Here is a 16,695-nt window from a genome sequence, read left to right on the forward strand (position 1 = left end):
CTACTCATCCCGAGTAGGTAAACGATAACAAAGATAATTTCTGAAGTGACATGCCATCATAATCTTGATCAATACTGTTGTAAGCACATGTAATGAATGCAGCGATTCGGAGCAATGGTAGATACAATGAGTAAACAATTGAATCATATAGCAAAGAATTTTCATGAATAGTACTTTCGAGCCAAGCATCGATAAGTCTTGCATAAGAGTTAACTCATAAAGCAATAAATTCAAAGTAAAGGCATTGAAGCAACACAAAGGAAGATTAAGTTCCAGCGGTTGCTTTCAACTTGTAACATGTATATCTCATGGATATTGTCAACATAAAGTAATATAATAAGTGCAATAAGCAAGTATGTAGGAATCAATGCACAGTTAACACAAGTGTTTGCTTCTAAGATAGAAGGAAATTGGTAAACTGACTCAACATAAAAGTAGAAGAATGGCGCTTCGCAGAGAGAAGCATTGATTGCTATATTTGTGCTAGAGCTTTTATTTTGAAAACAAGAAACAATTTTGTCAACGGTAGTAATAAAGCATATGTATTATGTAAATTATATCCTACAAGTTGCAAGCCTCATTCATAGATTACCAATAGTGCCCGCACCTTGTCCTAATTAGCTCGGATTTACCTGGATTATCATTGCAATACATATGTTTTAACCAAGTATCACAAAGGGGTACCTCTTTGCCGCCTGTACAAAGGTCTAAGGAGAAAGCTCGCATTGGATTTCTCGCTTTTGATTATTCTCAACTTAGACATCCATACCGGGACAACATAGACAACAGATAATGGACTCCTCTTTAATGCATAAGCATTCAGCAACAAATAATATTCTCATGAGAGATTGAGGATTGTTGTCCAAAAATGAAACTTCCACCATGGATCATGGCTTTAGTTAGCGGCCCAATGTTCTTCTCTAACAATATGCATGCTCAAACCATTCAACTCATGATAAATCTCCCTTACTTCAGACAAGACGAACATGCATAGCAACTCACATGATATTCAACAAAGTGTTGATGGCGTCCCAGGAACATGGTTATCGCTCAACAAGCAACTTAATAAGAAATAAGATACATAAGTACATATTCAATACCACAATAGTTTTTAGGCTATTTGTCCCATGAGCTATATATTGCAAAGACAAAGAATGGAAATTTAAAGGTAGCACTCAAGCAATTTACTTTGGAATGGCGGAGAAATACCATGTAGTAGGTAGGTATGGTGGACACAAATGGCATAGTGTTTGGCTCAAGGATTTGGATGCACGAGAATTATTCCCTCTCAATACAAGGCTTAGGCTAGCAAGGCTATTCGAAACAAACACAAGTATGAACCGGTACAGCAAAACTCACATAAAAGACATATTGCAAGCATTATAAGACTCTACACCGTCTTCCTTGTTGTTCGACCCTTACTAGAAAATATCTAGACCTTAGAGAGACCAATCATGCAAACCAAATTTTAGCAAGCTCTATGTATTTCTTCACTAATAAGTGCAAAGTATATGATGCAAGAGCTTAAACATGAGCACAACTATTGCCAAGTATCACATTATTCAAGACATTATACCAATTACCACATGTATCATTTCCCGTTTCCAACCATATAACAATTTTTAACGAAGCAGTTTCAACCTTCGCCATGAATACTATGAGTAAAGCTAAGGACATATTTGTCCATATGCAACAGCGGAGCGTGTCTCTCTCCCACACAATGAATGCTAGGATCCACTTTATTCAAACAAAACAAAAACAAAAAACATACAGACGCTCCAAGTAAAGCACATAAGATGTGATGGAATAAAAATATAGTTTCACTAGAGGAACCTGATAATGTTGTCGATGAAGAAGGGGATGCCTTGGGCATCCCCAAGCTTAGATGCTTGAGTCTTCTTGAAATATGCAGGGATGAACCATCGGGGCATCCCCAAGCTTAGAGCTTTCACTCTCCTTGATCATATTGTATCATCCTCCTCTCTTGACCCTCGAAAACTTCCTCCACACCAAACTCAAAACAACTCATTAGAGGGTTAGTGCATAATCAAAATTCACATGTTCAGAGGTGACATAATCATTCTTAACACTTCTGGACATTGCACAAAGTTACTGAAAGTTAATGGAATAAAGAAATCCATCAAGCATAGCAAAACAGGCAATGCGAAATAAAAGGCAGAATCTGTCAAAACAGAACAGTCCGTAAAAAAGAATTTTTTAGGTGCACCAGACTTGATGAAATGAAAATTCTCAAATTTAATGAAAGTTGCGTACATATCTGAGGATCACTCACGTAAATTGGCAGAATTTTCTGAGTTACCTACAGAGACTACTGCTCAAATTCGTGACAGCAAGAAATCTGTTTCTGCGCAGCAATCCAAATCTAGTATGAACGTTACTATCAAAGACTTTACTTGGCACAACAATGCAACAAAATTAAGATAAGGAGAGGTTACTACAGTAGTAACAACTTCCAAGACTCAAATATAAAACAAAAAATGCTGTAGTAAAATCATGGGTTGTCTCCCATAAGCGCTTTTCTTTAACGCCTTTCAGCTAGGCGCAGAAAGTGTGAATCAAGTATTATCAAGAGATGAAGCATCAACATCATAATTTGTCCTAATAATAGAATCAAAAGGTAACTTAATTCTCTTTCTAGGGAAGTGTTCCATACCTTTCTTGAGAGGAAATTGATATTTAATATTGCCTTCCTTCATATCAATAATAGCACCAACAGTTCGAAGAAAAGGTCTTCCCAATATAATGGGACAAGATGCATTGCATTCAATATCCAAGATAACAAAATCAACGGGGACAAGGTTATTGTTAGCCGTAATGCGAACATTATCAACTCTCCCCAAAGGTTTCTTTGTAGAATTATCAGCAAGATTAACATCCAAATAACAATTTTTCAATGGTGGCAAGTCAAGCATATTATAGATTTTCCTAGGCATAACGGAAATACTTGCACCAAGATCACATAAAGCATTACAATCAAAATCATTGACCAAAAAGGGCGCTGGTGAAAAAAAACAATCATTTGATTTAGTTTCTTGCTCTCCCTTAGCAGCGGGAAAGGAGTCAATCTATCTGCCTAGCTTTGGTAGATTTCCCCCAACGCAATTCAAAAAACGGAAATTCCACGAATCCTTTTTTTGGTTAAACTTTTTTTTGTTTACGAGATCTTTTTTGCATCTTAATGATGGGCTCCTAACCATCCTCTAGCTTCCTAGGAATAGAAGCTTCACGTTCTAATTTCTCTTCTCTAGCTTTTATGAGAGCATTTGTAATATGTTTTGTAAAGGCCAAATTTATAGCACTAGCATTAGGACTTTTAGCAAGTTTTTGTAAGAACTTTATAACTTCAGAGATGTGACAATCATCAAAATCTAAACCATTATAATCTAAAGTAATGGGATCATTATCCCCAATATTGGAAAAAATTTCAGCAGTTTTATCACAAGCAGTTTCAGCAGTTTTAGCAGTTTCCGGCAGTTTTGCAGGCTTTGCATTAGAAGTGGAAACATTGCCAACACCAATTATTTTACCATTGATAGTAGGAGGTGTAGCAACATGTGAAGCATTAGCATTTCTAGTGGTGGTAATAGTCCAAACTTTAGCTATATTATCTTCTTTAGCATTTTCTTCTTTTTCCCACCTAGCACGCAATTCGGCCATCAATCTTATATTCTCATTAATTCTAACTTGGATGGCGTTTGCTGTAGCAAATGACCTAATATCTTTATCTTCATTAGGCATAACTTTCAATTTCAAAAGATCAACATCATCAGCAAGACTATCAACTTTAGAAGCAAGTATATCAATTTTCCCAAGCTTTTCTTCAACAGTTTTGTTAAAAGCAGTTTGTGTACTAATAAATTCTTTAAGCATAACTTCAAGTCCAGGGGGTGTATTTCTATTATTTTTGTAAGAATTCCCATAAGAATTACCATAACCGTTACCATTATTATAAGGATATGGCCTATAGTTGTTACTAGAATTGTTCCGATAAGCACTGTTGTTGAAATTATTATTTTTAATGAAGTTCACATCGACATGTTCTTCTTGAGCAACCAATGAAGCTAACGAAACATTATTAGGATCAACATTAGTCCTACCATTCATAAGCATAGACATAATAGCATCAATCTTATCACTCAAGGAGGAGGTTTCTTCAACAAAATTTACCTTCTTACCTTGTGGAGCTCTTTCCGTGTGCCATTCAGAGTAATTAACCATCATATTATCAAGAAGCTTTGTTGCGGCGCCTAGAGTGATGGACATAAAGGTACCTCCAGCATCTGAATCCAATAGGTTCCGCGAAGAAAAATTTAGTCCTGCATAAAAGGTTTGGATGATCATCCAAGTAGTCAGTCCATGGGTTGGGCAATTTTTAACCAAAGATTTCATTCTTTCCCATGCTTTGGCAACATGCTCATTATCCAATTGCTTAAAATTCATTATGCTACTTCTCAAAGATATAATTTTAGCAGGAGGATAATATCTACCAATGAAAGCATGCTTACATTTAGTCCATGAATCAATACTATTCTTAGGCAAAGATAGCAACCTATCTTTAGCTCTTCCTCTTAATGAGAAAGGAAACAATTTTAATTTAATAATGTCACCATCTACATCCTTATACTTTTGCATTTCACATAGTTCAACAAATTTATTAAGATGGGCAGCAACATCATCAGAACTAACACCAGAAAATTGCTCTCTCATAACAAGATTTAGTAAAGCATGTTTAATTTCAAAGAATTTTGCTGTAGTAGCAGGTGGAGCAATAGGTGTGCATAAGAAATCATTATTATTTGTGTTTGTGAAGTCACACAACTTAGTATTTTCAGGAGTACCCATTTTAGCAATAGTAAATAAAGTAAACTAGATAAAGTAAATGCAAGTAACTAATTTTTTTGTGTTTTGTTTTAGTGCAGCAAACAAAGTTAAATAAAATAAAGCAAGACAAAAACAAAATAAAGAGATTGGAAGTGGAAGACTCCCCTTGCAGCGTGTCTTGATCTCCCCGGCAACGGCGCCAGAAATTTAGCTTGACATGCGTACAACACGCGACCGTTGGGAACCCCAAGTGAAGGTGTGATGCGTACAGCAGTAAGTTTCCCTCAGTAAGAAACCAAGGTTTATCGAACCAGTACAGCACGCGACCGTTGGGAACCCCAAGTGAAGGTGTGATGCGTACAGCAGTAAGTTTCCCTCAGTAAGAAACCAAGGTTTATCGAACCAGTAGGAGTCAAGAAGCACGTTGAAGGTTGATGGCGGCGGAGTGTAGTGCGGCGCAACACCAGGGATTCCGGCGCCAACGTGGAACCTGCACAACACAACCAAATTACTTTGCCCCAACGTGACAGTGAGGTTGTCAATCTCACCGGCTTGCTGTAACAAAGGATTAGATGTATAGTGTGGATGATGATTGTTTGCAGAAAACAGTAGAGCGAGAATTGCAGTAGATTGTATTTGATGTAAAAGAATGGACCGAGGTCCACAGTTCACTAGTGGTGTCTCTACCATAAGATAAATAGCATGTTGGGTGAACAAATTACAGTTGTGCAATTGCCAAATAAAGAGGGCATGACCATGCACATACATGTTATGATGAGTAGTGTGAGATTTAATTGGGCATTACGACAAAGTACATAGACCGCTATCCAGCATGCATCTATGCCTAAAAAGTCCACCTTCAGGTTATCATCCGAACCCCCTCCAGTATTAAGTTGCAAACAACAGACAATTGCATTAAGTATGGTGCGTAATGTAATCAACAAATACATCCTTAGACATAGCATTGATGTTTTATCCCTAGTGGCAACAGCACATCCACAACCTTAGAACTTTCTGTCACTGTCCCAGATTTAATGGAGGCATGAACCCACTATCGAGTATAAATACTCCCTCTTGGAGTTACAAGTAACGACTTGGCCAAAGCCTCTACTAATAACGGAGAGCATGCAAGATCATAAACAACACATAGATAATAGATCAATAATCAACATAGCATAGTATTCCATATTCATCGGATCCCAACAAACGCAACATGTAGCATTACAAATAGATGATCTTGATCATGTTAGGCAGCTCACAAGATCGACAATGATAGCACAATTAGGAGAAGACGGCCATCTAGCTACTGCTATGGACCCATAGTCCAGGGGTGAACTACTCACACATCACTCCGGAGGCGACCATGGCTGTGAAGAGTCCTCCGGGAGATGATTCCCCTCTCCGGCAGGGTGCCGGAGGCGATCTCCTGAATCCCCCGAGATGGGATTGGCGGCGGCGTCTCTGGAAGGTTTTCCGTATCGTGGCTCTCGGTACTGGGGTATTCGCGACGAAGACTTTAAGTAGGCGGAAGGGCGGAGTCGGAGGGCTGATGAGGGGGCCACACGCTAGGGCCACGCGGGCCCCCCTTGGGCCGCGCCGCCCTAGTGTGGCGGCGCCTCGTCGCCCCACTTTGTTTCCCTTTCGGTGTTCTGGAAGCTTCGTGGAAAAATAGGCCCCTGGGCGTTGATTTCGTCCAATTCCGAGAATATTTCCTTACTAGGATTTCTGAAACCAAAAACAACAGAAAACAGCAACTGGCTCTTCGGCATCTTGTTAATAGGTTAGTGCCAGAAAATACATAAATATGACATAAAGTATGTATAAAACATGTGTGTATCATCATAAAACAAGCATGGAACATAAGAAATTATCGATACGTTGGAGACGTATCAGAGTTTCAAGAGATTTGGGTTAAAATCTATGGTATACCTGCCAAGTGGTTGACTTGGAAAACTGTCTGCCAAATCTCAACCTCTCTGGGTGTGCTTGTGAATATTGATTGGCAAGGCATATTCAGAAGCTTCTACAAGGAGGTCAAGGTAAATGTGGTTGTGAGGGACAAGACCAAGATCCCAACAAACAAGCTATTTGAGATGGAGCAGTGTTTTTACCCGGTCAATTTCGTGGTAGAAAATGAAGGAGAAGCCATTGATGTGGATGAAGATGATGATGAAGATCCTGGACAGGGCAATGAAGGTGATGTAGTTGATGATGTCAATGAGGTTGGAGATGACTTCAAGAGCTTGGACAAGGGCAAAAATAATGGAGCTAACAGTAAGATGGAAACAGAGCCATCCATGCCTCTTGGTGGAAGGAGTGAGTCTGCTGTTCATCAGAAGTTGGAAGCATCTGTCCAAGAAAAAGTGCTTGGGAAAGAACCAATTGTACAAGTCAGTAATGCTCTTGTCCTTAGGGGAGCTGAGGAAAATATTGGGAAGAATCTTCTTCAGCACTTTGATGATGAGAGTGATGAAGAAGCTGATGATGGCAATCAGGAGGAAAATAGTTTGCTGCCCAACAATCCTGCTCTTGTGATGCCTCCCATGGCTTGGAAAGAAAAGAAAAATTGGGGACCTATACAAGCTACAAGGATGAGTTCCAGAATTGCAAGGGATGGTAAGTCAGCTATAGAGAAAGCTCAAAATCTTAAGAAGGCCAAGAACTTGGAGATTCCTAAAGGTAATAGAATACATGGCTTCTCAAATTCTTTTGCTGCCCTTGACAATCCAACTTTACATGATACTGAAAAAATTGCTGGCATTAGCCTGGGTCACAAAAGTCTTAATGTTGATTCTGTTATTGATGAAATTTAAAAAGCTGAAACTAAAAGGCTTGTTGATTTTCATAACTCTAACCCTGAGAGTTTTCTTCCTAGTGACATTAGTCTATCTTTGGAAGAACTGAGGGTAGGTTTGGATGATAAGGATAAGGTTGTTTCTGATCAGGAAGATTACATTAGTGATGTGCCTGATGAGGATGAACCTTGGACATTAGTCCATAGTAGGAAGAAGGGTAGAAGAAAACTGATTTTTTTTAAAATGGTAGTAGCTCTAATATGGAACACTAGAGGTCTAAATAGACCTGATAAGCTTACTAGAGTACATGACCTCATTAGAGAGACATGTCCTGATATTATCTGTTTTTCTGAATCTAAGAAGGAAGATTTCTCTAGCCTACAGCTTAAGCAACTAGATCCAGGGGAGAAGTTTGCCTGGAATTGGTTGCCTGCTGTGAATACTACTGGAGGGATTCTTGTTGGGGTTAGCATTGATATGTTTGATGTTATTAAGTGGGATATTCTTTCTTATTGTGTATCTGTACACATTAGAGCAAAAAAAGATAATGTCATTTGGAGAATTATTGCTGTGTATGGTTCTGCATATGAGGAACATAAGCTAGACTTTATTAATGAACTGCATAATGTCATGACTTGTTGGAATGGTCCTACCCTGGTTGGTGGTGATTTCAATCTCATTAGAGAAAAGTGTGAGAAAAACACTGGAAATATCAACCAACACTGGGCCAATCTCTTTAATGATTGGATTAATAAATTTGATTTGATGGAGCTTAAGAATCCTAGTAGGCAATTCTCTTGGGCTAATAATCAAGATAATTGGTTATGGCTTTACTTGATAGAGTGTTTGGACTACTTGCTGGAATTCTCTTTTCCCTGCTAGTAGTCTAGCCTCTAAAGCTAGGGTTGGAAGTGATCATACTCCACTGGTTGTGGATACTGGGGCTTTGAAAATTTCTGTTAATAAGCAATTTAGATTTGAGAAATGGTGGCTTAATATTGAGGGGTTTGACCAGGTGGTTGCCAAATTTTGGCAAGCCCCTTGTCATCTCCAGAAACCTATTGACAGATGGAATTTTAAGATTAGAAATACTAGGAAACGCTTAAAAGGCTGGGCTGCTAATATTGAATCTGCTCAAAGGAAGAATAAGCAAAAGTTGGTTGCTGAATATGATCTGCTTGATATTATTGCTGAAACACAGTGTTTATCCCCTGTTTCTAAGAAAAGGATGAAAGATATTTCTCTTGAGCTCACCAAAATTTGGAGTAATGGAGAAATTAAGGCTAGACAAAGATCTAGAGAAAGATATATTTTGGAAGGTGATCATAATACTGCATATTTCCATTCTGTAGCTAATCAGAGGAGAAGAAAAAAGCAAATCTGCCAATTGCAAGGTGATGAGGGGATGGTGGAAGACAACAAAGGTATGCTGAATATTGCTGTTAATTACTATAAAGCTTTGTTTTGCAAAGAACCTTGTCTTGATGTTGATATAGTAGATGATTTCTGGGACCCAGAAGATATGGTGTCACAGAATCATAATGAGATGTTTGATGCTCCTTTTTTTGAGAAAGAGGTAAAGGATGCTATCTTTGGATCTTATGCTGAAGGTGCTCCTGGTCCTGATGGATTTTCTTTTCTCTTTTATCAACACTTTTGGGAGCTCATTAGAGCTGATTTTATGGCTATGGTTAAGGATTGGAATGAGGAAAACCTTGATCTTTTTAGGCTTAATTTTTCTCTTTTGACCTTGATTCCAAAGGAGCCTGATGCTGTAACTATACAGAAGTTCAGACCTATTGCCTTGACAAATTGCAGTTTTAAATTTTTTTCTAAATGTGCCACTAATAGGCTGGGTGTGGTTAGTGAGAAGCTTATTTCTCCTAATCAGATTGCCTTTATTAAAGGGAGATATATACTTGAGAGTGTGGTATCTACCCATGAAGTAATTCATGATGCTGTTCATAGTGGACATAGTGGCTTTATTTTTAAACTTGACTATGAAAAGTCATATGATAGAGTTGATAGAGATTTTCTTTTGAGAGTAATGAAGTTGAGGGGTTTTAGCCCCAAATGGATGTTGATCATTGAGGGTTTACTACATAATGGTTCTGTTGGTGTTAGGATCAATGATTGCAATAGCAATTTCTTCCTTACTAGTAGGGGTGTAAGGCAAGGGGATCCTATTTCACCCATTCTTTTTAATTTTATGGCTGATGTTTTTACTAAGATCTTATACAAAGCTGCCTCTGGAGGAAAGATAGCTGGGCTTATGCAAGGCCTGGGAAGGGGGGTATCATTAGTATTCAATATGCTCATGATACCTTACTCTTCCTGGAGAAAAGATTAACTTCTGCCATTAACCTAAAATGGATTTTGGCTTGCTTTGAACATATGTCTGGGATGAGGATTAACTTTCATAAGTGTGATCTAGTTCCTGTTAATGTGGTTGAAAGTGATGCACAACTGTTTGCACAATCTTTGAGTTGCAAGTTGGGTGAGTTTCCCCTGCAGTACCTAGGGGTTCCTCTGCATCATTGCAAGCTTAAAAAAGAGGATATTCAACCTGTTGTTGACAAAATCATTAAAAAAGCTGCTGGCTGGAGAGGGAAACTTCTTAACCATGCTGCCAAACTTGAGCTGGTTAGGAGTGTCTTGGCCAGTATCCCCATTTATCTCCTTAGTGTGATCAAGTTCCCTAAATGGGCCATTACCCTTATTAACTCTCAGATGGCTCACTGCCTGTGGGATAATTGTGAAGGGCACCATAAGTATCATTTAGCTAATTGGGGTTTGGTCACTAGGAAGAAGGAATATGGAGGTTTGGGCATCCCTGATTTATCAGAGATGAACATGTGCCTCCTAGCTTCCTGGATCAAAAGATACCATTTGGATGATAACAAAATTTGGAGACAGATAGTAGATAGTAAATATAATGTGAGTAACCCTAATATTTTTTCTTGCTCAGCTAATGGGGCCTCTCCCTTTTGGAAAGGGGTGCTTTGGGCTGCCAAGGCTGCTAAGATGGGATATATGTGGAAAGTTGGAAATGGTAGAACTATTAAGTTCTGGGAAGATCATTGGTTTGGGTCTTGCTCTTTAGCTATTCAATTCTGGGAAGTATATTTCTTGTTAAATGAGCAAAATAAAACTATTGCAGATCTTTGGGATGGTGTTTCTTTGAAAATGACTTTTAGAAGGTGTTTTGACCACAAATTGATGTTGCAATGGTTGGAAATTCAGCAAATTGCACAAACTATCTTACTGGATGATTCTAAGGATTGTTTGATTTGGAAGTGGGAAGCTAGTGGGGTTTATAGTGTTAAATCTTTATATGCTGTGGTTAACTTTGGGGGAGTTCAAACTGTTGACATACATTGTGTTTGGAAAATCAAAGTACCCCCAAAAATACATTTTTTCCTCTGGTTGCTCTTGCATAATAAGCTTCTCACTAGAGACAACCTGGTCAAATGGCAAAGTGTTGATGATCTGACTTGTGTTTTTTGCAATGAGTTAGAGTCATGTCAACACTTGTTTTTTGATTGTGTGGTTGCTGCTAACATTTGGAAGGGGGCCTTGGATGTTTTGGGTATTGATTTGCAAATTTCAAACATACATGATGTTGCTGCTTTGTGGAATGACAGAAAGAAAAATAAGAAATGTAATATGATCTTTGATGCTGTTTTGAGAACTATCTGGATTACCAGAAATGACCATGTTTTCAATCGGGTTCAATGGCTGGGTATGCAGGTTTTGTGGAAACGCTTGGTATGCAGCTGTGCTCAGTGGAAGATTTTACTGAAGGAAGAGGAAAGAGAAGGGCTGATGTGTATGCTGAGCAAGTTGGAGGGAGTGGCCAGGATGCCTCCGCTATTGTGGCCGGATCCTGGGTGATTCCACAGAAAAAAGCAAGGACAACACTGGAGGTTTGTGACATGAACAGCTCGAGAGGATTTGGCCCAATGCTAATGACAACAGAAGATCTGGCAAGGACCCTTGAGGCAAATGACTTGGTCCTGGTGGGTGATGGAGCGTGCTTCCAGGTTATGGATCGTCAGTGACCTTTGTTGCGCTGGGTGATCTGTGGCTAACCCGCCTTCTTCTGTCGCTGTATGGTGTTGTGTGCTGTCTCTCGTAAGGCCTTGTTTTGTGTTGTCGTTCTGTTTTCTGCAAGTAGTGTTGGGGGGTTGTTTTTGGAGTTTGGGTGCTTGTAATGATAAAAACTCTGAATGCTGTAGACTGTTTATCTGGTTTTAATATATTGGAACCGGGGACTTGCCCCTTTTTCTCTAAAAAAAAGGACATGTGCACTTTGCCTGCAAACCTGTACTGCTGAACAACACCCTACTTTCGCAACTGCTTTCTGCAAAAGAGAAATTCCTAGCAAGACGCTGAAACAACATCGAACAATATCTTGCTACCGTCAAGGCTTTGCGGCGTCGATGGAGGCATCATTAGTCCGCTGTTTAAGCAATCCGAACCAAGCCACAACCGAGATCTCGAATCCCGTTACGACGACATCGATCACATTGTTACCAACTGTGAATCTGTGATCAAGCAACAGGCAGGGCTACTAACAACACGTTTTTCTGTCAAGTTGATGTGCAGCGTAAACGTGTATGGATGGTTGTCACGGAGCAATACCATGACGTCTCCTCCACAAGAAGAACATTAAAAAAGCGATAACATGGACCAAACAAAGCAGAGATACCTTGATCTAGAAGGACTAGTGCACTTTGCCTACAGACTTAAGTGCACAGTTGAACCTCACAATTTGCTTTTTGCCAAAAAAGAAAAAAGGAAAAAAAGAAAGAAAATGGTAGCTAGATGCTGATACAACATCCAACAATATCCTGCTTGCTGTTTGGGACCTTGGGTGCTTCCTGCTGCTCCACCACAAAAGCCATCCTTTCACACCACCATGATACAGACAGAGCTGTAAAAGCCAAATGTGCTCAAAAGCGCCCGTCCCTCACCATATCCCATATTCCATTCCATTCCCCAACAAAAGTCCACTATGCTACTAGGCAGCTCCTAGCTACACTACATAGTTGCTAAGCAGCTTCTGATTCCCAAATCATTCCATCCATCCAAAGGAGTCGATAGCTAGCATAGATAGGCATAGGACAACTCTGCCAAGTTATCCTCTTAGACCAACTAAATCTTACATTCCTGAAAGATTGCTCGGCAGATTCTTGCATTCAGCTGCAAGTCATCCGGGAAGAAGAACATCGGTCGGAGGGTTAGCGGCTTGAGCAGGCATTGGTTTCTGCTCATTGTTTAGTGCAGCCAGGTCTCTTTTTTACTCTTGTTTGAATGCTGGTATTTAAGGTGAGGGAGAGCTCGCAAGGAAGGAATGGCTTGGAGTGCATTGTAGCATGAGGTGGCAGTGAGGGAGATTAGAGGGTAGAAGCTTTCCCTGTTCATCTTCTTCCCCTTCTACCACTGTTGGCGTAAGTACCTTAGGTGTGTGTCGATCGATCGATCTTGTTCAGCTTGGGTGCTTGCTCCTTTCGATCTTGGTGGTGCTGTTCTCGCTGAGAAGAGACGGGATTTAATCGGCAAGCATCAATGTTGCTGCTTGGAAGACGGAGACTGTTGTTCCCTGTACTGTCAGGATGTGTCCTGATTCTCTTGCTTGTAAACCCAGCCCTGGGTGCTTCAGATAGCCTGGAGGATTTGAATTTAAGCTACAGGACTGCTCAGCCTTTGGAGGTAAATTTCAGAGCTCATTTCGATTTTCACTACTGCATTTATCTCTACAAGGGTCATCTGAATGTCTGAATATCACTCACTGGCTGACAACAACACTTGTTTTGGTTGAACTGTTGTGTTGCAGCTGACGCCCAAGCTGTCGCTCCAACTGAAGCTGCACGCCTTCCTGCTGTGGTCGTCCGTCGGCTTCCTGATGCCGGTCGGGGTGCTGCTGATCAGGGTGTCGAGCAACGTCAGAAGCGCCAAGTCCGTCAGAGTCCTCTTCTACTGCCACGTTGCGGCGCAGATCGCCGCCGTGGTGCTGGCCACCGCCGGCGCGGTTCTGTCGGTGAAGAACTTCGAGAATGCGTTCAACAACACCCACCAGAGGATCGGGCTGGCCCTCTACGGCCTCATCTGGCTCCAGCCGGTCATCGGCTTCATCAGGCCCGACAGGTTTAGCCTAAGCTCCATCAAGATTTTACTACATTTCTTTCTGCATCTTCGGTGAAGCTTATCATCTGAAGAATTTGTTTGATCAGGGGCGTGAAGGCGAGGAGCGTGTGGTACCTGGCGCACTGGCTGCTTGGCATCGTGGTGTGCGTGGTGGGGGTGGCCAACGTGTACATCGGCCTCCACACGTACCGGGAGAGGACCGGGAGGAGCGTCGGGCTCTGGACGGTGCTGCTCACCGTCGAGGTGTCGGCGTTGGCGCTCGCCTACCTCCTCCAGGACAGGTGGAACCACGTCGTGCGGCTGCGGCAAGAAGAAACCGCCGCCGTCGGAGACGGGCGGTCCGAGACGACGACGGAGGAGCCGGCGTACCCGGCCAACGATCACAAGGAGGTGGCCGTGATGCCGTAGAACGCCGATGGGAGCATGCTCTTGCTCGGTGACCATTCCTGGATTGCATTTTCAGTCGCTAATCGAATCGCCGGCAGTAGATAGATGTACAGATACACATGCTGTTGCGGTTTCCCCGGCCGGTGTTTTCATGATTAAGACGAGATTTATTGCTGGTTGCGTGTCCTGCACTAACAGTTCTTGTGCGATCGTGGGGCAAACGACCGATTACATTCGCACGGGCAAGTTTATCCGCTAAGGGAATCCCGAATTCGCAGGCTTGACAGGTTGTGCAGATTATACAAAGGACAAATCGCATAGAATGCATTTACAGTCCAGCCAAACGATTTTTAGTCTAGTGGGAGATGACACTGAATCATAGGAGCCATTCGTATTGGTTTATGCCGAGAAAAAGGACTAGCGCTATCAATTAACGCAGGGGACAATCTGATCCGTCCGTTTGGCTATCTGGTTTGGCGGAAAGGTGAAAAGCACTTCAAGTTTATTCTCAGACTTTGCTCCACCTCCTACTAGTTCGCTAAGTAGACTCACTCTACCGAGGGGCAACTAAGGTTGGTTCCTGCCAATTCCCTTGCTGATCAGCCTTGGAATTGGCAAGTATGAGAGAGGACTCTCTCTGTCTCTCCGAGTTTCAACTACGCATGCATTGGAGAACTATAAGCCGGAAGGTGAGATATAGACAAAGAATTAAAACTGGATAACTACCCAACCCTCCCCATTCAAACTAGGACCGTTTTACTATTCTAAAAAAGATTCCAAGTCGAATAAGAATCAACTAACTCTCAGTCGATTTTACAAATTTGTTAAGGGTACAGTCTAATCAAAACGGATTGTGCATACGTGTCCTTGCATGTCATTGAATCTGTCATAGTTCCAAAATCATTTCTGAACTCCCACTTGGGTACCCCCACCAACCACATTAACACACGAGTTGCAGAAGAAAAAAATCAATAGCTTCGTCCGCTAGGAACACAAGTATATCTTCAAGAAAACGATGGACCGAACTGTAATGTATATGGAGATCAACATCATGAAGAAGTAAGTAATGAAGCATAAGTTCAAAATAAACCATCTCGAAAAGATCATATGCTTGAATCTTGTCGTACATATAGTGATCATTGACATATGAAGATATGCCGAAGAAGAGACTCTTCCATAGTGGAGTATGGGGAGCACTCTCCAGGATTTCATCAAGTAAGCACAATTAAGAAATGTGTTCCATCTTTTTGCGGTCAAGATCGTCATCATCTAATTCAAGTGAAATGCTTAAGGTTAAACTTTGTTTTTGGTATTCTTCTACATGTATCTTGTTGTTTTTGGGACTTGGGAGACCAGGTTTTAGGATCGGTAGCCGATGGCTATGAAATACGCCATTTTTTCTCGCGTTTAAACCTCAAGCTATGTCAAAAAATTGACTAAGTTTCTCTCTCAGTGTGCTATTAATGACTAATTATTGCAAAGATGTGTAATCTCTTCTATGTTTGAATGGTGTGCATGAAATCAAGTCATAATGGCAAATGGATCTGCAATTACTGAAGAAAATCTTGTCACTAATGCATCAAAATCAACTAGAGGCTAAAAGTCGGTACCAGTGAGTTTAGCGGACACCGGTACGAGCCAGTCCCGCTTGTAACGTGTGCCACAATTTTTTTGAGGTCAAACCCTATAAGTTCTATGAAGGGATCCACGCCAAAAGGAGAGCCATTCGTTGCCAAACAGAGCCGCCACCCATCAGATCCATCTACACCACACCAAATGAGATCACCACCATATTTCATCCATTCCATCTCCCATCTCCTTCATAGTCATAGCCATCACCATTGTAATCTTCTCAAGAACTGGCGACCATTTTAAGAATATTTTGATTTCAATCCAAATTTTTGCAACAATAATTTCTATCTTTGATCTTGATATTATGTTTGAGTAGTCCTCACGGGATGCGGTTGGGGTGAATCCTCGCAGCAATTATATGCATCTAACCTTATGATATTGTGTAAGAATTGAATAGGAGTTTTGCAATCATGTATTTTTCTCTCTTTTCCACGACTCGAAGGACTTGCATAAACTCTTGTCTCACGTATCGATCAAGATAAGAGGTGGGATGAGTGGAGAATGGTGTGCTATTGTGAAACCTCAGTGATAGAAAGGGGAAAATAACGGTACATGCTTAGCGATTCACTTGGGATCAACGACATAATCATCTTGCTTAATGTTTTGGTCTGTATTTAACATGGGTATGCCTAATGAGCATGTCACATGTATACCCCTGGTCTATGTTTTCAGGTGTCTCGGGAGTTGAATGCCTACAGATCTTAAGGTTTGGAGGCCCATGAAGCCGAAGATATGCGGTTTGAGGAAATAGAGTCTATATAGGGAAACTTGTAGCAATATATGGAAAGGCACAATGTGGCCCGATGTTTGTATACTTGTACATCACGAAAATCCCCGGCTTCGCCTCCTATTTAAGGACGAAGCTGAGGTTGAAGAAAAGGATCGATCA

The 16,695-nt window shown here is 40.9% G+C and overlaps 1 protein-coding gene across 1 annotated transcript; it reads left to right on the plus strand.

Annotated features, from left to right (window-relative positions):
• Window positions 1-12,568: 12,568 nt before the first annotated feature.
• Window positions 12,569-14,348, plus strand: LOC127327603 (cytochrome b561 domain-containing protein At2g30890). Its single transcript, XM_051354380.2, has 3 exons — window positions 12,569-13,352; window positions 13,477-13,787; window positions 13,874-14,348. Exons 1-3 carry the CDS (start codon window positions 13,209-13,211, stop codon window positions 14,193-14,195), a joined length of 777 nt encoding a protein of 258 aa, XP_051210340.1. The 5' UTR covers window positions 12,569-13,208; the 3' UTR covers window positions 14,196-14,348.
• Window positions 14,349-16,695: the final 2,347 nt, after the last annotated feature.

This window comes from Lolium perenne, chromosome 1, assembly GCF_019359855.2.
Source record: "Lolium perenne isolate Kyuss_39 chromosome 1, Kyuss_2.0, whole genome shotgun sequence".
NCBI classification, from domain to species: Eukaryota; Viridiplantae; Streptophyta; class Magnoliopsida; order Poales; family Poaceae; genus Lolium; species Lolium perenne.